Source organism: Ochotona curzoniae, unplaced genomic scaffold, assembly GCF_017591425.1.
Source record: "Ochotona curzoniae isolate NIBS_2020 unplaced genomic scaffold, NIBS_Ocur_1.0 contig_48, whole genome shotgun sequence".
In the NCBI taxonomy this organism is placed as follows: domain Eukaryota; kingdom Metazoa; phylum Chordata; class Mammalia; order Lagomorpha; family Ochotonidae; genus Ochotona; species Ochotona curzoniae.
Genome location: NW_024466391.1, coordinates 643,438 through 667,457, shown reverse-complemented (window position 1 = coordinate 667,457; position 24,020 = coordinate 643,438). Strand labels below are relative to the sequence as shown.

The 24,020-nt window shown below is 53.2% G+C and overlaps 1 protein-coding gene and 1 long non-coding RNA gene across 3 annotated transcripts in view; both read right to left on the bottom strand.

Moving 5' to 3' along the window:
* VAPB (VAMP associated protein B and C) overlaps positions 1–20,501 on the bottom strand; it is a 35,359-nt gene extending 14,858 nt beyond the window's left edge. Inside the window, exons 1-2 of one of the 2 annotated variants that reach the window (XM_040988199.1) lie at positions 20,311–20,501; positions 3,521–3,673 (exon numbers count right to left, since the gene is read on the bottom strand). In XM_040988199.1, the coding sequence (XP_040844133.1) occupies positions 3,521–3,673; positions 20,311–20,368 (211 nt within the window). In that variant the 5' untranslated portion in view covers positions 20,369–20,501. The remainder of the gene's footprint in view (positions 1–3,520; positions 3,674–20,310) is intronic. The other variant, XM_040988197.1, reaches the window with a different exon arrangement.
* Positions 17,737–18,956, bottom strand: LOC121161671. The gene is made up of 2 exons (XR_005884707.1): positions 18,484–18,956; positions 17,737–18,405 (listed from the first exon to the last, which is right to left on the bottom strand). It is a non-coding gene; the product is annotated as an uncharacterized LOC121161671 (long non-coding RNA).
* Positions 20,502–24,020: the final 3,519 nt, after the last annotated feature.

The following is a 24,020-nucleotide window of genomic DNA, read 5'->3' as shown; positions in this document are numbered from 1 at the left end:
TATTACAGGAAGCGTTAAGTATTTTTGATGGGCCCATAATTTTACCACTTCACCTGCCGTATCCACTGGCAAACATGGTTTGGAATATTAATGGAAAATTCCCTCATTATTAAACTGCAGTATTAAACAAAAATTTCACAACCACTAATGGCTTAACACAAAGACATTCTCAGAAATTATCTACCTTAAAAATATCTCCCCACCATACAGTCCAGAAAACAGATTTAATTCTGCAAAGCTAGAACAAACGGGGAGACCCCTGGCCGCCACAAACAATTCATTCATTCAAAGTTTGACTTTGCTTGCGTCTGACTCTCAAAGGGAAAATCCAGTCTGCTGGTCTGCAGCCTGCAGGAGTGTGCCTCTTCCGCTGAGCTCCATCCTCCAGGGGCAGGGGCCACAGCCAAGGCCTCCAGGCTCACAGGCACAAGCACCAAGTGCCCCAGCCGCTCCCAGGCGCTGCCCAGCCTGCAGGCAGCTATCCTGAGGACACAGAATAAGGGCCCCCACATTCACCTCTATCTCCAGACACGTATGTTTGCCCAGCTGCTCCAGCTGCGAGTGCTCTAACAGGTTCTAAGTCGGACAAAAGGAGACGGCCTACATTTTGCAGCAAATGTGAACGCTCTGGAGTGGCAGGCCATCTGAAAGGTGAGGGCGAGTGCCCTGGCCCCGAGGAGGCGACCCTGTGCCTTCCAGGCAGACACACATCCTCACCATCCTCACCTACCCTCCTCCTCGCTCCTCCACAGCCTCTCCTAACACCAGCCTTTGCAGGGGTGTCCTCCTCTGGCATCTGTGACATTCTGTGGGCAGACAGAATGATGCTGGCAGGATTTTACATTAATGTGATGGCCACCTTCTTAACAACTGCTTAAAGATTTACCGGTAGCTTTTCACAAAATAGTAAATCCATAGCATAGAAGAAAAAAAAGTCACGATACTTCTCTCAAAGTTAGGAAAGACCTGGAATTAACTTGACTCTAGAAAGCAATTCAGGATCTGGTGCAATGGCTCAGTGACTAAATCCTCACCTTGCACACGCTGGGATCCCATATGGGCGCTGGTTCTAATCCCAGCAGTCCCACTTCCCATCCAGATCCCTGCTTGTGGCCTGGGAAAGCAGTCGAGGACGGACTAAAGCCTTGAAACCCTGCACCTGGAAGAGGCTCCTATCTCCTGGCTTCGGATCAGTTCAGCTCCAGCTGTTGTGGCCACTTGGGGAGTGAGCCAGTGGATGGAAGATCTTTCTCTCTGTCTCTCTTCCTCTCTGTAGATCTGACTTCCCAACAAAAATAAATAAATCCTTGAAGGCAATCCAAACACTATATCATCTCTCCTCTACAAAAACTCCCAGTTTCTGTCAAAATTAGTGGAGGATCAAGGTGATGCCCCCTCTGCCTCTGGGTGAGGCAGGCCATCTTTCCGGGGACCCAGAGGGCTGATGACGCTTCCCAACTCCAGCGCAGAGGCCACGCAGGCACCTGGGGAGGGCAGCAGGGAAGGCAGCCTGACCACTGGCATCCTCCCTCTCCCAAAGGACTCTGGAAGCTCCACACACTCACCACAATGTCACTGTGCAGGTGCATGCTCAAAGGTCAGTGGACAGGGCAGTGCCTACACACACAGCACCCTCTCCCTGGCCCAGCAGCAAGACTGTTGGGGTGGAAGGCAGGGGGACAGAGGTGTGTGTGGCCAGATTTCCTCAAGCACCGAGATAAATGCCAAGTGAAACCAAAGCAGCCTCTTCCTGCCCAGGCAGAGGCCTCCACACACGCAGCTGCTCACTGTCCCTGTGGGGTCAGCTTCTCACTAACTCTGCTTGAACCAAGCCCCGAATCAAGACCAGGTGACCCTAAGCGGCACAGCCCCCTTCCACACCTTGCATGCTGACCTGAAGAGTGAAGGTCAGGACCACACACTTGATCTCCCCTAAGCAGGTGACCAGCAACCAGGGGCCTGCATTTCCCCAGCATGCCACATCTGGAGAGCATGGCTTCACCACTGGGCAGACTAGGCACTCACTAGCTTCCTGCCCCATGCCCACCACACGTGTGTAGGGCCAGTACAGAAGCTCCGAGGCCACTGCCGCTGCCACCCCACTTCTCCTGCATAATAACTCGATTCCGGTGGCTGGTGCTATGGTGTAGCGAGTGAAGCTGCTACTTGCAACACCAACACCCCACACAGATGCCAGTTCAAGTCCTGCCTTCGGCTGCTGCTAAGGCACCTGAGAAAGTAGCAGATGACAGCCAAGGTGCTTGGGTTCCTGTAGCTCCATGGGAGGTGCAGAGGAGTGCCCTGACTGTGGAACTCTGGTCATGCAGGGAAGGAACCTGAAGACGGACGATCTGTCGCTCTCTCTTTAACTCCGCCTTTCAAGTAAATATAAAAATCTTTAAAGAAGAAGAACAAGAAGAAAGCCTAGAACTTAAACAATTAAAGCCCACGTTTCAGAGTTCCAATGAGGACCTGCGGGCTCAGAGAAGCACCCTCCGGAGAGGCCAGTGAACACAGGGAGGAGCAGAACGGAGACACCAGGCATCTCATCTCCAAAGAGGCGAGCCATCTCGGAAGTGTCAAACAGATGACCAAATGTCTCACAGTCAACACCTACCATGGCAAAGCCAGCAGGAGCTCACGGAAAACCAAGGCCCCAGAAGTCTCACAGACTGAGTCAGGGTGATTTCAAGGTAAACACGCCCTCCCCATGGTTCTTCCGGGACTCCAGCAGTCCTAATGAGATACCAGGTTATTTCATTTAAACTCCAAGCCACTGGTTCCACCTGTCTTCACACAGAAGCCATTCTTCACTGTACACTCTGCCTGCATCTTCTCCAAGTTGGACCAGGGAAGGCATACACACACTTCCAGAGAGAAGTGGTGGAGGTCTGCCACACCCCACACCCATAGCATACACTCTGAACTGCAGGCCAGCCCCCTTGGCTCTCAGCACCCTGAACTGCAGGCCAGCCCCTCGGCTCTCAGCACCCTGAACTGCAGGCCAGCCCCTCGGCTCTCAGCACCCTGAACTGCAGGCCAGCCCCTCGGCTCTCAGCACCCTGAACTGCAGGCCAACCCCTCAGCTCTCAGCACCCTGAACTGCAGGCCAACCCCTCAGCTCTCAGCACCCTGAGCTGTATGCAATTAGCAAAGTGAGCTACCAATCACTGGGAATGACACAGACTTCATGTCAGAAATCACTTAGCTTAAATAAGAAAATAACTCCATTTTGCTTTCTCCCACAAAGTAAAATTAAGTTTGTTTAGTCTTTTTTTATTTATTGCCAAAGGACAGATTCAATTTCCAGGGAGTAAAAACCAAACTTATTCTGAAGTTAAAGCCCAAGTCACCACTTTGATTTTCCTCTAACTGTTGGGGCGCAGCAGCTGTGAGCGCTGAGACGGGGCAGAGGGGTATCACAGAGGCAGAGCTGGAGGTGATTATGCAACTCCAGGAAGACCCCATCCCCTTCCTTTGCTCCAGGCTGGCCCAGGGCCTTGCAAGCCCCAGCACTTACCGGACACATTGATGGAGGCCCCTGCGTCGATGACCCCGCTGTTGGGGCGCACGCAGTACCTGCGAGGGGCCGTGGTCTTCACTTTGAAGCACACATTCCGATCTGTCGGGTTGCCCAGCTTCAGGTTGGTGGTGACGACATCGGTGAAGGGCCCTGCGGAGTGAAACGTGGGCTGACTGCATGTCTGAGGGGGGAATGGCGCAGCACGTGGTGAGGGAAGGGCCAGCATGACCTCACCAACATGGAGGGCTGGGGGCACCAAGGTGTGGGTTCCAGCAGTCACTGCTTCCTGGGGTCCCCACACGGCACCTCACCAGAGTAACTGCAGTGGGGCACAGGAGAGACTGAGGCGCAGAAACACCTGGCCCAAGCCCTCATGCCAGCCAGCGGTAGTCCCGACCTGCCAGCCAGCTCAGCGCTGATACCTGCACGGGTGAGTGAAGACCAGCAGAGGCTGCACCCAGAATGATCGCCCAGGGCCAGGGAAGGCCAAGGGTCTGCTGCTCTCAGGTCAGCTGGGGGCTGTGAGAGAAGGCCCAGGCCCCGCCGGGCAGCCACCAGCCTGGCTCAGCTGAGTTGCACTCCCTTCAAGCAGCCCAGGCCATTGGAAGACAAAAACCAAGCTCGGTGCCCTCAGGATATTTTTCATTACTATTATTTATTCATTTCCTACTTTATTAGATTTTTTAATTAAAAAAGTAAAACATGCTTCTTAGAACAAACTAAACAATAAAAGATGCATAAGGAGCAAGTTAATAAGCTTTTCCCTTGTCCCCTGAGGTAGCTGATATTAATAATATGGAGATCTCGCCACGTCATCTATGCATACACAAACAGCACAGACACATACACTGGGGCGGGGTTGGGAGCAGGAGGACAGAAACGAGCCCCTGCATTGCACACTGCCTTTTGCAATCACCAGACCCCGAGCAAGGGGGCTGAACCACAAGGCCCTGCAGGTCCTTTTCTACCCCTTGCAAACCCGCCCCGCAGTGCCTCCTCCAGGGGAGCTCTTTGCTCCCCTCAAAGGAAACAGGAGATGGGTATGGGGAAGGGGTGTCTTCCTGGCTCAGCTTGTCTGTCCCACTAAGCCTCTACAAAGGTACCCCCAGCTGTGCTCTGAGAAGTGGGCCCTGAGTTACAGCTCCTGAGGACAAGGACGGGGCCTTACCCACCTCATTCAGGCTCAGTCGCCAGAAGGAAGCTACCTGTGGATTAGCCGGAGCAAAATCAAAACTCCTGGCAGCTTCCTGGAGGCTCAGAGTGTGAGAATCAATTTGATATGGGTTTAACTTAAACGCAAATTAAGAAATCAATAATGAAGAAAAGGAAGAAAGGAAAAGGGACTCAATTTAAAAATCAAATAAACTACAGCCAGTTACGCCATAAGGCTTATTTATGAAACACAAATTTGTTCCAAAGTGACTGACGTGCATATTAAGGGGACAATCTGAGCATAAAACAATGTTCACATTTGTCTAAGCTTGTACCAGGTAAATACAGAAAACCATACCCAGCTGAACCCAGCTGCAGAGAAATGCAGCAAGCATACACCATGGCCCTGCCGGAGGTGACCACCCGCTTCGTCCCTCTGCTCCCAGCAACGTGCGCTCAGCCCAGAGGTGAGGGTCAGCCTCTGGCTGCAGTGCCCCGAGCCCGCCCCACATCCCCTGGCCATCACCATCACAGGTGCTGGGCTCTGCGTGGAGGTGAGGGTCAGCCTCTGGCTGCGGCGCCCCTGGCCCACCCCACATCCCCTGGCCCCCACCACCAGTGCTAGACTCTGCGTGGAGGTGAGGGTCAGCCTCTGGCTGCGGCGCCCCTGGCCCGCCCCCACATCCCCTGGCCCCCACCACCACCACCACCACCACCACCGGTGCTGGGCTCTGCGTGGTAGAGCTGTGGCAGCATGAGCGGTTCCAACCAGGTCCCTCTTGGGCCTGGATCATCCAGCTGCCTGTGGGTGCCAATTCACTTGCCTGGACACTTCAGGAAGGCACACCTGGATTCACTGATCAGCAGACAACACTCCTGATCACCAACCATCCAGCAGTGAGTGATGCTAAAAGGGTTCTCATTCCCTGAGTGAAAACCCAAGAATGAAATTCCCAGAGAGTTCACCTGCTTCTGGGGGGCAGGGAGCTGGAAGGCTCCTGTGGGAAAGCTGGGAAAGGCAACATCCTTGGTTTCTCATCTCACCTGGACACTAGTCTAAGAGGCCTAGGAGGATGTGCAGCCATGCTGGAAAACCAGACTGCCAGGGCGCAACCCTTGCTGCAGTGTCGTGGCCCCGAGCAAGGAGCAGGACATGAGGTACAGACGCATGGTGGCAAGAGCAGCTCTCCGTGCCTCTGCCCTTCCCCAGCACAGGCAGTCTGACTCGCAACCAGTCCCTGAAGGAGGGATCGCTATAACAAGGGCAGTCAGGTCATCAGGAAAGCCGGCCACTGGAGTCAAAGGAAGCAGCAGAGAAAGCACACATACTCCCAGCCCTCTTTCACATCAACTCCAACAGAGGACACCCCTTCCGGTCCCCCCAGCCCCCAAAAAGCACAGCCCCAGCTTCAGGAGCCCCACAGAGCTGAGACAGAGAACGCCCAAAGATGTGGAAGCCCTAGACAGTGACCTTCAAGCACAAGGTGGACAGTGACACCACGCAGGGGCCTCGAGGGTTTGTAGGTAGGAGCCTGAAGTTCTCTACTTGCACAGGACTGACTGCAGAACCTGACGCCCTTGACGCTGAGCACTCCCACAGGACTGAGCACCAGCACCCCCGGGGCTGCCTGCCATGGGGACGCAGCTAACAACACACGCCCAGTGCCCCGTCTTCCTCACTTGCCGACTTAGGAAGTCGATGGGGCCTTTTCACGGAATTGAATCCAATTTTCCCGTGAACACCAAGCTGGTCGTGGAAAACTCTCCCCAGGGTCTTGTAGGGCGCGGCCATCTCCACCGTGCTTCTCCATGAGGGAGACACCAGAGGCCATCTTAATGATCAGACACACAGTTTTGCAATGAGCAAAACAGCCCACACAGTCAGACAAACAGCCCACACACATCCCAGGACTTTACACTTGGGGTCTTCTGGGCCAGCCACTTGTGTAACTCTAGAGGGGAACCATGCTACAAAGGTGGCCAAACAGCACAGCCCCCCGGGGAGACTCTAACTTGGTGAGAAAAGGCCAGCCTCTTCTCCCTACTCAGGCAATTTGCTCAGAGAATTTTATTGAAAATAAATTCTATTCAGTTGAGTAATTACAGGAGATAAAGCATGTTAGTGCCCTCCTTCCCCTCTGTATTAATGAATTAGAATACACAAAAACCTCAATAAAAATGATGCAAAGCCTTATGAGCATCATTCAGATTTTTACTAGTCACTCTCATTTCATAAAACTGCCATTTCCATTAAAGCATTATGTAAAAAATGGGATTTTACTATACCAACATGCACATGTATCACCAATGAATTTAAACACTGCTTATAAAGTACAGAGTCAGTTTTATAAATGAAAGCTACCTCAAAAGTCAGACCTTTTTTCTTTGGAGAGATGAGAAAAGTGATTTGTGCCTCTATATTTGCAACACATCCTTTAAATCACTTTTCTCTCTAATATTCTATTCCTTATTGCAGGTAATGGCTACATAAAACCAGAAAGTAAGCCTGCAGAGTGTGCAACAGGAGCCGGCGCAGAGGCCCAGCACACTGAGCTCATCCTGCAATGCTGGCCTCCCAGGCAGGCGCTGCTTAGAGTCCTGGCAGCTCCACTTCCCACCCAACTCCCTGCTTGTGGCCTGGGAAAGCAGTGGAGGACGGCCCAAAGCCTTGGGACTCTGCACGCACGTGGGAGACCTGGAGGAAGCTCCTGGCTCCTGGCTTTGGGTGTGGAGCAGCCAGAACACTCACTCACCAATGGTGGCAATGCACACGTACAGCCCCTTAGGAAGAGTGGGAGTGTCTTATAGACCAGAACAGACCATTCGAGGCAGCACTCCTGCTCCTCAGCCTCTGCTTGGATGGGCTGAACATGTGTGTGCAATCACAGATGCACACAGCAGCCCAGGAACCAGCATGTGGTGAGTAAATTGCAGAACATCCAGGAAAGCCCCCAAAAGCCCAGGAGGACCCTTCAACGCGCACTGCTGAGCACAAGAAGGCAAGGAGAAAAGCTGCAGTGTGCGCCTGCCACAGCCGAACAAGCAGTCCTCTGTCCTGTGGTGCTAGAATCATCGTTCACGTCCCATCCAGCTCCCTGCTTGTGGCCTGGGAAAGCAGTCCAGGACAGCCCAAAGCCTTGGGACCCTGCACCCATGCGGGAGACCCGGAAGAAGTTCCTGGTTCCCAGCTTTGGATCAGCTCAGCTCTGGCCGTTGTAGTAACCTGGGAGTAAACTAGCAGATAGAAGACCTTCTCTCTCTTTTTTTCTCTGTAAAACTAAATACATCTTAAAAAAAGAAAAAGAAAAGCAGTAGATTGTGTGGTCTGGGAAAGGTGAACTAGGGAGACAGCGAGAAGGGCAGAGGCTGCAGGAGCAGAGGGGAACAGCAGGGGCCCGGCCCGGGTCTGTGCGCCCAGGGAGGGTGGCTCTGCTTCATCCGGGAAGAGCACGCGCTCCAGGTGTCGCTGTCACTGTGGCCAGGGCAGGCCCGTGGCCAGGGACACAGCATGGAGGCCGCACAGGCACAGATGTGGCAGAGCGTTTGGAATTCCTTGCTTTCTGCTCACCTTTACTATAAACTTAAACCTGCTCCAAAAAGAATTGTCTAAAAAAAAGTTTGATCCTTTATATTAACTCATTTTTTGTAGCACCTCTCCCATATCTGTCATTCAGTCTTATTGATTTTTTATTTTTTGAAAGGGGCGGGGTGAGAAAGACAAGCAGAGAGAGCTAGACACACGGAGACAGAGAAACAAGAGGCTCTTCTACAGGAAGACGACCTGTCCTTCCTGGAGTTCATACCATCCTGCCATTACAAACACCTTTCCTCCGTAGCTCTCCTGGTGCAGCTTCAATACTCCAAAGTGCAACTATGGATGCTACCAGCTTGATGTATGATCTATCAGGACCAGCCTGTTCAATTTAAGCTCACCATTGCTCACTTTACAAAGATTTCTTTCACTGTGCATAAATAGAGCTGTATTATTTAATATGCCTGCAAACACACAATATCTCTCTTTTCACAACCCTCCCAAAAATAAGATTACCGTTTGGGAAGGTAATAATCTGTCTCCAGGCGTCTCCAACTTCTGATGGATTGTGTTAAGACAAAAAGATCGCCAGGGTTTAATAGAAGCAACTCCGTGCATGGGGAAAGTATATTCAAATTGGGGGGCCCACGTCCCTATATACCAGCATCCCTGTGCGGGCCTGTTACAGGAGGCGTCCCACTGCCGTCTGCTCTCCCCAGGCCCTCTGCCGTGCAGCGGGCCCCACACCAGCTTCTCCCTTGTTCATGCACACCTCCAGCTCCTAGCGATACAAACATTTCTGGTCCACTTGCTCATTATTGACCATCGGAGCCTGCAAGAGGTGCAGACTGGAGGAGATGCCAGTCAGTGCGCTAGATGGTGAGCCTACAGTGCCTGGCATCCAAGACCTCGCACACGGCGCGTGCTTTTTGCACAGGGCCCCTGGGGTGCACACACCCAGGCACCAGAACCGGTCATTTGCTGTCCAGCATAATGATCCTCCAATCTCCCGTCTACTCCTCTCCTTGCTGCTTCCCCACATCCTGGGCTGGCAGGGAAGAGACCATGCCCATCTTACCACCACATCCACGCAGCCTGGAGCAGTCAGATGTGCTCCAGAGGCTGCCCTGCATGTGTGACCCCACCGTGTCTAAGGAGAAAGATGCCCGCCTACCAAAGCTTGATCTGAGGCCATCCCACATTGTACTGTTCGCATACAGAAATAAGGCAATGAAAATGTCCACAGGGTTCTGAACAAGGCTTTCATCATAACCATTCAATGACACATTTTTTAAAAGTGTCCTCGGGGCTGTTGCTGTGACATCAACATGAAGGCGTACTCTACAGCGTTCAAGTCCTGGCTGCTCCACTTCAGATCCAGATTGCTGCCAATGTGCCTGGGAAGGCGTGGGAAAGGACAGCCTAGGTGCTCGGACCCCTGCGCCCATGTGGGAGACCTGGGGGAAGAAACTCTCGGCCCAACCCCAGCTGTCGCTGCCCTCCGGGGAAAGAACCAGTGGATGGAAAGAGCTCTCCTTCTCTCTTCATCGCTGTTAACTCTGCCTTTCAAATAGGTAAGTAAAATCTCTAAAACATAAAAATGAAAAAATTTGCCCCATCTAGAAATAAATGAAAGAAAAACATTGTGATGGATATTCCAAGAGGGTGAGCTCTTAAATTATCATGATTTCAAGAGTAAGGATGCTGGAGAAGCGTTTTTAAAAAGCTATTTTCTTTATTAAATTGATAGCTCCACATATTAAACAAATGCTTTGGAAACAGAAATAAAACTTTGCAACCAATGTGTTTTCAACAGCAAACACTGCATTCCAGTATTTCAACAAAATGACTAGCTGCATAGCTCTTTTTGTCTAAGTCAGCACACAGATAACCACAGTCATCTAGCTTTCCTGAAGAACCACAAAACCAAGTGCCCTGAATTAATTAAGCATCCTCCTTTCTCCCCGTAGAGGCATCCAGCTGCTAAGAATGTTCACACCCACCATGTCAGCAGGGGTGGAAGGCGGCCACGTGGCTGCGGGGCTGCACTAACCCTGCAGGCTGCTGCCTTCACTCCCTCCTTCCCCAGCCCTTCAGGGCGGAGAAAACTAAAACTCAGTCTGCCAACACCTCCATGGGATGGGGCAACTGGATCCCAAGGCACCCTGCTGTGGTGCAAGAAGGCAGCAGGTAAAATGGGGGCGAGAGACCGGTACCCAGAGCTTCAGAGATCTCCTACTCAGAATAAATGTGCTCAACTCTGCATGAGTGTGCAGAACAGCTGAAAAGAATAAGCCGGATGTGCACTTTAACAAGTGAGAGTGCCAAACAGGTGGCATGACATTGCAGTGGGAAACCACACAGAATGGAGATGGTTTACACCACACCCTCCAGGGAGCAGGGGATCACACCACATCCTCCCAGGGAGCAGGGGTTCACACCACACTTTAACAAGTGAGAGTGCCAAACACAGGTGGCATGACACCCCCATGACACTGCAGTGGGAAACCGCACAGAATGGACATGGTTCACACCACACCCTCCAGGGAGCAGGCAGCCTGCTTCTGCGGGGCTCTGACGGGGGCCTAAGAACAGTGGACACAACCTGTAAGATCTGGGAAGCCAGGGAGTGCTTTTTAGAGAAATCACATGACCACATTCTGACTTAGAGCCAGTGGAGGCACAGAGTTGCCTCCCATCCAGAGGGGACACACCTACACTCAGAACGGAACATGGACAGAGGTGCACAGAGTGTCTACTGACTCGCATATTCCTTTACATGAAGGTCTGGGAACAGGACTTTTCAAAAATGCTTCTAAAGGAGAGGGAGAAACGGAGAGCTCCCACTCTCACAATGTCTGCCAAGAGCCCAGTCACAAGGCAGTGCCTGACAGTGACCCCAACTACCCTGCTGTGGGATGCGGGGGGTGGGTCTTAACCACAGACTTGGCCATTAGGGCAGAAACCTGCTCTGACCCTGCTGGCTTAAATGGACTGACCTGAGGTGGGCACGTGGCCCGTGGTTCAGGCGCTGTGTGGGACACCTCTCGTATCAGAAGGCTTGGCTGGAGTCCCAGCTCCAAACCTCCTTCCAGCTTCCTGCTAGCACACACTCGGAGGGGCAGGAGCTGATGGCTCAAATAGCTGTGCGATCTAGATGAGTCCCAGGATTCCGACGCTAGCCTGGCCCAGCCCTAGGTGGTACGGGAGTTGGGAGAGTGAACTAGTGGGTGAGAGATGTCTGTCTCTGCCCGTCAAACAATAAACAAAATTTCAAAAAATTCAAGTAAGAAAGCAGAAGTGGCCTGACTGGATGTTTCAGGTGTAGCAGAGGAGCGAAGCAGTCAAGAGCTGGGCACGGCTGGATTCCCCAGCTGGTGCAACCAGAACCATGAAGCCACAAACAGGGGACAAGAGGGCAGTGATGAACGCCATGTACAGAACATTAAGGCTAAGGTGTTTCTATGACAACCAGACAGGCAGACCTGGCAATCCAAAGGTCCATCCACAGGCAGAGGGGGGAGTCTTGAGTCAGCCGGAGCAGCAAGGTTTTTGTCTTTGTTTATATATAGATAGATAGATAGATTTACAGATATATATATATATTGATTTTTATATATACTGATTTGGAAAGCAGAATGAGAGAGAGAAGGACGAACAGGAAGAGAGATCTTCCACCTGTTACTTTACTCCCCCAGTATCTGCAATGGCTGGGCAGGACAAGGCCAAAGCCAGGAGAACTCCGTCTGTACCTTGCACAGGGTATCAGGGGCCCAAGCACACGGGCCATCTTCTGCCACTTTCCCAGATGCATTAGCAGGGAACTGAACGAGAAGTGGAACAGCCTGGATTTGAACCAGTACTCATTTAATATGCTAGAATGGCAAGCATTTGGCTAAACCCACGATACAGTGCTGGACCCTGCTGCAGAATTACTAACGAGAACAGATGGGGAATGGTTTGCAACAGACTGCGGGGGCCAAGACCGGAGAAGACAGCATCTTGTAAGAGCAGTGACCCAGTGGGTTATGCCCACATCCCAGGCTGCAGTGCCTGGTCAAACCTTCACCACCCCATCCTTCTGACCCGGCTTCCTGCTGATGCCCCGCCAAGGTTGCACATCATGGTCTAGGTCCTTGGTCTCCTGGCATCCATGTGGCGGCTCTGAGTGGAATTCCTGGCTCCTGGCTTCATCCTGGTCTAGCCTCAGCTGTTGGGTGGGTGAACCAATGGACAGAAGATCTCTCTCTCTCTGATTTATTTATTTAGAAGGCGGACAGAGAGGGGGAATTTATCAGAAAACTCAAAAACAAATGCTACGGAGAGAAACCTGGCAAGATCAGAGTGGTTTCAGAGGAGCTGTGTGAATGGAGAAATGAAAGAAAAGAGAAAATGTAAGACAGTGATCAAGAGGCCAGTGCTGAGCTCAGCACACGAAGCCAAGGCCTGCAGCTTTGGCATCCCAAATGAGTGCCAGTTCAAGACCCTGCCAACACCCCTGGTCAAGCAGCGGGACACAGCCAAAGCACTCAGGTCCCATACCCAGGGGCAAGATCGAGGGGGAGTTCTGGCCTCCTAGCTTTGGACTGACCCAGCCCTGGTGGTCTTTTAGGGAGTGAATCAACTGATGGAAGATCTCTCTCTCTCTCTCTCTCCTTCCCCTCTCTGTTGTAACTCTGCCTTTCAAATAAAAACAAATTTTTCGGACAGTCTCTGGCTGTAAGCAGACAGCGTGCTTCGATTACCACAGGCTTCACCAGCGCTGAGAGCTGGGCCTGGAACAAGCCTGCAATCATCTCTACGAGAGGTCAGAGGCAAGAGGACTGGCAAAAGAGCTCCCTAGGGGGTAAGGGAAGGCAGGCAGGGAGGGAATCTGAAACAGTGGAGAGAAGGGGTGAAGGAGAACCCTAACCCTGAGCCCTGCTGGGAGCTCTGTGTGTATGCATGGACAGTAGCACTCACAAAGGCAGAAGAAAACCCAAGGGAGGCACCAGGGAGGCCAAGATGGAGTGTGTGTGACAGGCAGAATGGCAAGAGCATGCTCCCAGCAACAAGTGCAGAGCCACAGCCCAAGATAGGACGAGGAGGCAGGATCAGCCTGGACAGCAAGATTGGGGGAGAGAAGAGGGTACAACTTGGGGACCCAGCCTGCTCCTGGAGGGCACGTGCTCTCAGGAGCGGCAGAGGGTCGACTCTCTCAGAAGTACAAAGGAAGGTAGACCAGACCACACAGGCATGTCTAGTAAAACTGATTACTGAGCACCTGAGAGGTGCCAGAGATACAGAGAAGGAAAAAGGAACCATCTTGGTTCAAAGGGAAAGACAACAAAAGCTCTCACTCAAAAATAGTGACACTAAGACTGACCACTGACTGCTCCTCCAAGCAGGACTGCAGGGACAGACAAGGCTCCGTGGAAAAAGTCCTGGGTGAGAGGCTCCCTCCAGAGCGAGCCATGGCTCCCCTCAACCCATCTGCACAGGCTCCCAGAGAAGCCAGAGACGAGGCTGTGTGCCACACCAGCAGAAAGACTTTTACTCCTGTGAATGCCCCTATTCTGAAGGACCCAATGAACACTGAGAGAGGTGCCCACACCCAGGATTCCAGCACTAGCGGAAAACAAGGACAAGGAAGGACTTGGTCCATCAGTCCATCCGGGAGCTTGGAGCCTGTGTCCCAGCCCTAGAGAAACCACACTGAGGATGAGACCCAGCACGCACACAGCACACAACAGCGCAGACTGAGGCAACACAAGAAAATCTGGCTCCAAACAGCTCCAGGAACACTCAAGAGCAGCTGGGACAAATTGGGAGCATCTCAGCAGGAATGGCAGGGCCTGTGACTCCAGTGCTGGGGAGCCCCGGGCCCCCACCTGCTCCGCCGCACAGATGGCTGGGAGTGCTGTGGGGACACAAGCTCCAGCCTCCACCCTCACAGACCTTGCTGGCTTAGGCCAAATTAGACTTCACAGGTCAGGTTCCCAAGCTAAGACCCAGAAGGAACACACAGAGGTGTTCCATTCAAGCTCCTCCTACTATAAAGAGGAAAGCAAAGCTGGCCTGAGAGCACCTCTCAGCTCCGGGGGCCCACATCCCCAGTCAGCGGACACAGTAACAACCTCCCAGGCAGGTCCCATTCCATGCCTTTGCTCTTCCTACTCAGCTATAAATGCTGAATGATGCAACTAAAAAGCTAAATATAAAATAGCGCCCAATCAGCCCCGAAGCACATCACTCAGCAGGCGCAGGGTAGGGAGTAAGCCGACAGAGGAAGGCTCACGGATAGTATCAGCACATCACCTTCTTTTTTAAAAGAAAGATTTATTTATTTTGAAAGAGAGAGATCTCCCATCCACTGGCTCATTCGCAGATGGCTGCAATGGCCAATACTGGGCCTGGCCAGAGCCAGGAGACTCCTCGGGGTCTCCCAGGTGGGTGGTAGGGTCCAGGCACCCTGGTCATCTTTCACGGTCCCTTTCACATCTCAAAGCCATTACCCCTTTAAGAGCAAAGGTCCAAGCAGCACCAACCCAGCTGACAGAGAGTGTGGGGGGACATGTCCTGAGCACCAGCTGCCCTTTCCCTCCTGCCCCCAATGCCCCTAGTAGCCAGGACGTCCTGCCCACTGGCCCAGCCAGGCCAGGGCTGGCCCGCAGGAAGCCTAGGTCCAGTCCCATCCAGCCTACCTGTGGGCCCTCCTCTTGCCATCTCCCATGCTCTCTCCTTGGAGCAGCTACTCAGGGAACTTCCCACACTGTCTCACTTTAAATGAAACCCTCTCTGGGACTGAGCACGGTGGCCTAGCAGCTGAAGTCCTTGCCTTGAATGCACTGGGATCCCATATGGGTGCTAGTTCCACGTCCTGGTGGATCTGCTTCCCAAGCTCCCTGCCTGTAGCCTGGAAAAGCAGTCAAGGACAGCCCAAAGCCTTGGGACCCTGCACCCATGTGGGAGACCCAGAGGAAGCTCCTGGCTTCAGATCAGCTCAGTTCTGCCCACTGCGGCCACTTAGGGAGTAAACCAGCATACAGAAGAGCCTTCTGTCTCTCTTTCTCCCTGAAAACCTGGCTTTCCAATAAAAAATAAATCTTTAAAAAAGCAAATACTAATATTAGAAAAAGCAAATCTTTTCTGATACGGGTGTTGTGGCCGTGTGGGTTAACTGGCACCTGGGGCCCCCAGCATCACATAACAACTCTGGCCAGGGTCCCTGGAGCCCCACTTCAGTCCAGCAGCCAGCTAACACGCCCCTAGAAGCCCAGATGGGGTTCTCCAGGCTACGGCCGACACCAGCCCTGGCGGCCGCAGCCAGAATGCCTCTCTCTGTCTCTACCTTTCTCTTTTTCTGTAACTGCCTTTCAAATAAATACAGCCTACAAACACATATATCAAAACAAAACAAATTTCTAGAGATATTTTCGCTAACTTCACAAATGACTATCCAGTGTGGTAATTGTGTCTGCCTTGAGAACAGAGCCCTGCTAACAGCTTGTTCTCAGAAAGCCAGCAGCAGATCCACTGGCGAGCCCCCGCCCCTGCAGGGGCCAAGGCAGTTCTGGCTCTGCCACATGGACGCTTCCAGGAAGGGACAGGAAGTGATAGGAAATGAGCAAGCCAGCCTGGAAACCATAACGCAACTCAGGTGCAGAAGGCTTTTACTGTATTTTGTTTTATTAAAGGCATTCAACGGCAACCTTGTCACGACTAATGGAGCCAGGCTCTCTGTTCACCTCTCTTGTCATCCTACCGGAAGCCAGGCTCACGGTCATCCGCAGCAGGGCCAATTTCTCCATAAATGGGGACCGTACAGAACAATCTGGAGAGGTGATTCTTAATGTAAAGATTCAAGCTTCAGGTTCAAGAAATCAAGCCAGGGGTAGCATTTGGATGGTAACCAGTATAATCTACTTCCCTGACCCCCCCTCATTTCCAACTACTTACTGCTAATACGGCAAGGTCAGAAGGCCCAGTATTTTGCCTCCAGTGTATGATGGAAAGATGTTGGATAATTCTAATAAATAAAAGGCAGGGATAATGTTTCAGAGTTCAGCTCTTTAATAAGCACCAATTCAGACTCATTATTTTAATAAGGCCATGTGTCCACAAAAACGACCCCAGGTAGCCATGAGGGGGATTGCAAGCCACTGGGGCCCAAGCAGCCCATGGAAGGAAAGGCAGGGCCTGATGTAGGGGAGAGGAAGTTTTCTTCCCGTTCCCCTCTCTTCCAGGAATGCCATTAAAGAAGTGCACAACACCAGCGACCAAGACGGAAGCCTGCCTGGATGAGCAGGCTGGTTAATAATTCAACAAGGAGCGTCATCTATTCAGGACGGGTTTGAAGCGGCACCATAAAGGCCCTGCAGCGCACGGCTGACATTTGGCTGTGCTGTAAAACAGCCTGCTCTCTGTGATCAGGAAATGTTAAGGGAATCAGGCTACACAGAAGCTAAGGAATTAATGGTGTACTTAGCATCTGAAAGATAATTACTGCATCGGAGGGAGGGTATGTGCAGGCATTCAATTTTTTTTAACCTTCCCAAGCAATCTGAAATTAAACATCAACTTGAGAGACTGAAGGAGGGATGCTAGGCCTGTTTTCCTACTGCAGGAGTGGCCCTCCCCAGCAGTAACCAAATTCTCCCTTTCTCTGAAAGTAGTTCTCAATGCCCCCCCAGGAGGCCCAACATTCCCCACCCCACGGGAGGCCAATGGTTCGGCCTCAGGCCAAGTCAAGGCACGGGGTCCACAATAGTTGCAACCTCACACCAGGCAGATGGTGGACAGAGCACTCTGAGATGACTGCGTGACTGCCGGAGGGCATGCCAGCATGTGGACAAAGGTTAAGAGCCTTGGGCAAGAACCAAAGAACCTGTGTTTGCAGCAGATGGGACCCGAGTGACAGAACATGAGAGACGGCCAGTGCCTGGAGGGCGACGAGGGACACAGGAGGCCTGAGGACAGATGTACAGCACAGGACACACGCGTGCCATGGGTTTCTGGAACCCCTGTAAGGGCATCCACTGGTGCAGGCCACGCAGACTGTCATGAAAACAAGCACAGGCCCAGCACTTTCTCCAGGGAGTCCCCAGCGTCTCTGCTCTTACTGTGGGTCAACAACGAGGCCGTCACTTTCCAGCAAAGCCAGCCAGGTCACAGCACCTCGCACTCCCTTCTGCTTTCCGGATATCAGTAAATTGAAGCACCCAGATTCCCAATGTCCAGCAGATAATTCTGCACCTCACTTTAAGTCAACTGTGGGCTGGTGCCATGGCACAGTAGCACCAGCAGCAGTGCTGGCTGCTCCACTTCTGATCCAACTCCCTGCTGACAGCCTGAGAAAACAGCGCAGGGTGGCCCAGGTGTTTGGGCCCCTGCACCCACATGGGAGACCCAGAGGAGGCTCCTGGCTCCTGATCAGCATAGCTCTGACCATTGCAGTAACTTGAGGAGTGAACCAGCAGATAGAAGATCTCCTTCTGTCTCACCTCTGTAGCTTTTCCTTTCCAATAAAAGTAAATAATAATTTTTTAAAAAAAGATGAATGCACATCTTAATTATTGCCTTCTTATTCAAAGTTAGCTTAGAAGTTGGATCTGGGCTGGAGCTGTGAGAGACGCCCCACGGGAGTATAGACTTCAGTCCTGCCCCACTTCTGACCCAGCCCCCTGCTCACACGGCCAGTCTCTGCTTGCCTCTGTCACTATGCCTTTCAGGTAAATGAACATTAAAGTTGGATTCATCTGAGTGAAACCCAAGAAATCACAAACTATGACCCTGAGTAGTTAAAGCGCAGCACCAGGGCCTCAAGGCTTCAGGCCAGTCTTCCAGTGTTCGCATTCAGCTTGGAACAACAGGGCAACAAACCAAACGCTTCCTGCGTGGCTCACACAAGCCACGCTCCTCCAAGTCAGCCAACAGGCGCCACGTGCTGACCCCGCCCCTCTCTTGGACACTTTCCTGGCAAAAGGATCCAGGAACTTTGGTCAGCACCCTGGGAGCCAGCCTTCGGCCACTGTACTCACTGTACTCACCACTCTGTGCCACGCCTTTCGGGTAGAACAGTGGGAGTGTACTCTGTACAGCACTGTGCATCCGGCACTCCACAGGCACTGTGCGTCCAGCACCTCACAAGGCACTGTGCGTCCAGCACCTCACAAGGCACTGTGCGTCCGGCACTCCACAGGCACTGTGCATCCAGCACCTCACAAGGCACTGTGCGTCCGGCATCTCACAAGGCACTGTGCATCCAGCACCTCACAAGGCACTGTGCGTCCGGCACTCCACAGGCACTGTGCATTCAGTACTCTGCACAGTACTGAACCACACATCTCCATATAGTACTATGCATTGGCACCCCGCACTGTGCCCACAGCTGTTGGTTGCTGTTGAGAAGCGCACACGTACAAAGCAGTCTAGCACCCATAATATCACTCCTTCGAAACAACAAACTTCTCACAGGAGGCAGAACAGACCGGAGCGCCATCCCTATAACCACAGAGTGACACTAGACGTTGGGCAGTGGGATGGCCAGCTCCAAGTTCTGCATCTTTAAGGGAAAACTGGGACAAAACTTGAACTTTCTCAATCAGGGCCCTGCCCCATACCATGACACAGAGGACAGCAGGGGTTGGGGCTGAGAGTAACCCCACCCGGGGCCCTGGCAGCATCCCACAGAACCCTCAGAAGACCTGGCTGCTGTCTCGCGGTCAGCCCTGTCCCACTCGCCCTGCCACCGCCTTCAGAGTGGCCGTGCACCCTAGAAGCGGGGCCCCTCAGCCTTGGTGCCTCTAAGCACAAAATCCTCTAGGCGAAACACTCCCCACCATGTCCTCTTTTAGCCTGCTTCCATCCGACATTTATAACTCGGCTCAAATGACACTCTTTCAGGGGCAAGCCTGCCCAGGGCACCTGGAGCCTGTGGATCGCCTTACGCCACCCCCCTGTTCCGGCTGGCTTCCCTGTCTGCCCACCTCTCAAGAGGAAGATAAGAGAGAACGGGGGAGTCCCACTGTCACCTCACACCTGAGCCAGGACTCGGGCAATGTCTGTGGGCCAGCCAGGTGGATGTGCCAGCTCACAGGAGTAGCGACGCTAGAGATCCTGGACAGAGAACTGGGACAAGTCCAGTGAAAACCAGCGCTCAACACGGTCCCTTCGGTCACCTGGCCTCCTCCTAACAGCCCCAGGCACATCCCACACTTCCAGAAAGCCCCGTGGCACACAGGGGACCCACATCCCCTCCCCGGCCTGGCTTGAGCATGCTCAGCATACTCCATGTGTAATACGCTCGGGCAAAACCACCTTTCACAGAGCTTACGATCCAGCGCTGGGTGCACGCCCGCTCTCTCTCTCTCTCTCTTTCTCTCACACACACAACAAACACCCACCATCCAGAAAGCTCTGTCAACTCCACATCGGGCCACACTGGTCACTTTGCTCCTGCCTATTTCTGGCTGACTGGGAGCTGCAGCTCACAGCCTCCCACTTTCTGCCGAACCCTAACAAGCATCCTGCAGAGCCCGGCACGGCTCCACCGTCCACGCAGAAACACCACAGGAGGCACCCCAGGCCAAGGGCCGCCACACTGCCACCAAGAAAGGCCACGGCGGCCCCCCCGGGGCTCTCTGGTGGCTTTCCCCCCCACTGTGACCAGAAAGCCCTGGCAAGGCTTCTACTTGGGGGTCATTTCACACTGTCTGCCCCTGGCCAGTGCTGGGTCCGCAGGTGCGGACCCAGCGCCCAGGACGCGCTGGGCACTAAACCACCGGCGAACAAGCCGCTGTCCGCAGGGCGCTTCCCTTCCGACGGTGCCAGGTGTGGAAGAAGGCCGACAGGTGTCCACCGTGGCATGGGCATCAAGCTGCTGGGGCGCAGGCAAGCCCCTTCCAGGCCACGGCGAGGACCCCAGCCTCGGCCTGTGGCAATAGGCCCCCACGAGGAGCGCCTCGAAGGCGAGGCTGGCAGGGGTGGGCGCTGGACGCCCGCACGGGGGCCGCTCGCTGTCCAGGCGCCTCCGGACAGTCCTGGGGCGCAGCCAGGGCCGCCTCCACCTGCCGTCCCCCACTCGGGCCACGGAGCCCGCCAGACGGTGGCCTCCGGGGCTTACCTCGGAATTTGAGCTCGTGCTGAGGCTCGAGGCTCAAGACCTGCTCTACCTTCGCCATGTTCGTCGGCGGGCACCCTTGGCCAGCGGCCCCCGGAGGACAGGTCACCGGGCGCCGCGAGCGCCCAGGCCGCGCCCCCCCTGCGGAGGGCACAGGCGGGGCGAGGCGGGGCGAGGCGGGCGAGGCGGGCGAGGCGGGCCGGGGGCGGGGGCGCCGGGCCGGGCTGGGGGCGGGGAGCGGCCTGCGCGGGGCTAGCGCCGGGGTGGAGGGCGAGGGCGAGGCCGCGGTGCCCGGCGAGCTCCCGGCACGCACGCACGCACGCACGCCGCGACGCACGCACGCACGCACGCAGCCGGCAGGCTGGCTGGCTCCGGCCGCGGGAAGCTGCGCCCTGCGCCGGCTCCGGGGGCGGGGAAACAGGCTGCGCGCCGAGGCCCTCGGGTTCCAGTGCGCAGGCGCGCGGGCCGGGCGCGGGGCGGGGCTTCCGCGCGGCGGGGGCGGGGCTTGGGCTTCCTGACGGGACCAGGGTGCTCGCCGGGGTCATAAGGGTGAGGAGTCGTCTCAGCGTCCACGTTGGCAGTGCCAGGCTCTAACTGATGAGAGGTGCTGGGTATTCTGAGGAGCCCCGTGGTAGCGAGTCCTCCACACTCACTGGGAGCCTGAGAAACTGCCAGTTACTCCGTGGGGTGCGTTCAGGAATGGCGGCTGGACCGAAACTGGTCCTTGTAAACTCTACCTCTTTACTTAGAGAAATGTAGTCGTCTCAGAAGGCGAGCCAGTCCTCAGCATCTACCTGGAACCCACAGAGAGAGCCCTCCGAGAGAGAACCACGCAAGCTGTGTGATGGAACCTCTGCTGGGGGCCCGAAAGCGCCTGCTGCCCCGGCAGTGGACACCGACCCTCGCGCCTGACCCGGCAGTGGACACCGACCCTCGCGCCTGACCCGGCAGTGGACACCGACCCTCGCGCCTGCGTGCCTGACCCGGCAGTGGACACTGGACGTCACACCTGGCCCACAGCTTGCCAGCCACCTTGTGACACTCTCATAATTATAAACTGAGATAAGCCAAGTGGTGATCAGCAGCCGCTGGCTGTGCTTGCCAGTTGCATGGATGTTTTTCATACTCTTGTTCCCATTGTTCTGTGTACTTAATGTTTCCTAATAAAAAGGTGTTTTTTAAACAAATGGTCTTTGCGTGTTACTGCGACTTTCAGTTCATTTACACTTACTGTGTTGAATGATGTATCTGGATTTATTTCCAGCATACTGTTTTTGTTTCCAATCTTTTCCATGTTCTCCTGTGAGACACCATTGCGTTGTCCTTGATTGCCCATACTGCCCAGTTGTTTCTAGACTTAGCTGTCCTGGCTCTGGGCTCTGGGCTCCCCGTCCTTCCTCCATCTCCATTTCCACAGCCGGGATCCCACTAACGTACCCACAGGACATCCTTTGTGGTGTAGTTCCGTGGTCTTTGGAAGACACTGTGGGTTGCTCGCTGGGTTTGCAGTTCTCCTGGGTCAGGAAGCCACCCACTGTTTCACAGCCGCCATTGTTAGACTGCAGAGTCAGTTGATAATCTTGCTGCCCAAGGTGACCTCTTTCCCTTGGTCCTGCTGTTCTCAAGGTTGCATGCCTTTTTATTCATCCTGCCTGGAGTTCTTTGGACTTTCCGAATCTGTTAATGGTTGCTTTTCATCATCCTCAAGAATTCTCAATGTCTTTTTAAAATTTAACTTTACCATTTTAAATTGTGGTAACATAAAGCTTTGCACCTGAGATTTGCAGGTGTGCATTCACTGCCGTGGGACCTTCTCCTCCTCCAGCCATTCTGTTCTTGGGCTCTGTGAGTTCGACTCCGTAAGTAACTCAGAGACGTGGACTCACACAGCAGCTCTCCTTGTGGGATTGATTTGTGTTTATCCAGTTTGTAACATATGTGAACATAATGGTTTTAAACATTGCTGCAACCCTGTTTTCTTATTCTGTAAGGAGTTTTAATTTGTGGCTTATTTAACTTGCATTTCTCAAACCATGTAGGTGGTTTTCCAACAGTGGTTCATGAAACCAATTTAGTAGGTTGTTACCAGCCTTGAGAGAAAAAATAGAAAAGTCAGAGTACATTATATTTCATAAAACTTTGGTTTCAAGGGCCAGCACAGTGATTTAGTGGCCTAATCCTCTAACCTTAGGGTCAGCATCCCATGTAGACACTGGTTCAAGTCCTGGCTACACCGTTTCCAACCCAACTCCCTGCTAATGGCCTGGGAAAGCAGTGGAGGATGGCTCAAATTCTTGGGAGGGGAGACCTGGAACAAGCTCTTGGCTCCCAACTTCAGGCTGGCTCAGCTCTGGCTGTTGCAGCCATTTGGGGAGTGAACCAGAAGATGGAAGTGTCTCTCTCTCTCTCTCTAAAGTGAAAATAAATCTTTTTTTAAAAAAAGCAGAAAGGGCCCGGCACGGTGGCGCAAGTGGTTAAGGTCCTCGCCTTGCACACCCGGGATCCCATATGGGCGCCGGTTCTATCCTGGCAGCCCCGCTTCCCTTCCAGCTCCCTGCCTGTGGCCCAGGAAAGCAGTCGAGGATGGCCCAATCATCGGACGGAAGATCTTCCTCTCTGTCTCTCCTCTCTGTATATCCGCCTTTCCAATAAAAAAAAATAATAATAAAAATAAATCTTTTAAAAAAAAATTTTAAAAAGCAGAAAAAACTTTTGTTTCAGTTGTGTTTATTAACATGCTTCTACACTTACCTATGCTGTGAATCACAAGTAAAATGTATCCCTCAGGGTGGGTTGTAAAACAAAAGAAATAAGGATGAGATACCCGAGTCTCTCTCCTGCTGTGCTCCGGGTCCTCTCAGCCACGCAAGGTAGCCAAGTGAACCCACTGCCGTTTGATCACAATCCTGCAGCCCACCCAGTTAAGTCTTGAGTGGGATTTCTCAACAAGATGTTAAAAAAAAAAAACCCTACACAGTGTCTCCCTGCTTCCTAGACCTTCATTGGCGCTAAGTTTAAAAGGGCAGAACGTGTCCTCTGCTCCCCGTAAGAGCTCCAGTGAGGTGAGAAGCAGCCATCCACCCCTTGTCCAAGAGGGCACTTGAAATGCAAGTGACCGTGTGATCTGCAGAAATGGTGGTGGTGGGGGGTCCTTCTAACCAGTACTGTCAGGAAAGTTTGCTTTGGAGGGTCAGGGTGAGGTCAAGACCCTGATTTATACTTCTTGCAGGTCTCTGTGCTCTAAGCACTGCTGCTGTGACTGAAGTTGAGCTGAGAGGGTTGAGGGCCATTGCTGAGTTAAAAACAGACACGTGAGATTGGCAGGCCCAAGCACGTGGGAGCCAGCAGGCAGCTCTGACCTGCCGTGGTCCAGACTCCCATGGCATTGCCATCAAATATGAGCACGTGGCCAGCTCAGGCTCAGGATCCCGTCTCTGTTTCCTTGGACCACTCTTCTGTCCCATGCCCTCTACCAATCAGGGTCCACTCAGGAAGGCAGAAATCACAGCAGTGACTACGCAAGGATAAGCTAGTATAAGGAAATGGTTCCACAGAAGGGGGAAGACACTGAGGTGCTGCAAGAATGAGAACCTACCTGCAAGAAGCTACTGGTGCTTTTTTTTTTAGGAAGAAGATTTGATTCATTTATTAATTTGAAAGGTGGAGTGACAGAGAAATTACCCATATGCTGCTTTATTGCCTGTTTCTTCGTG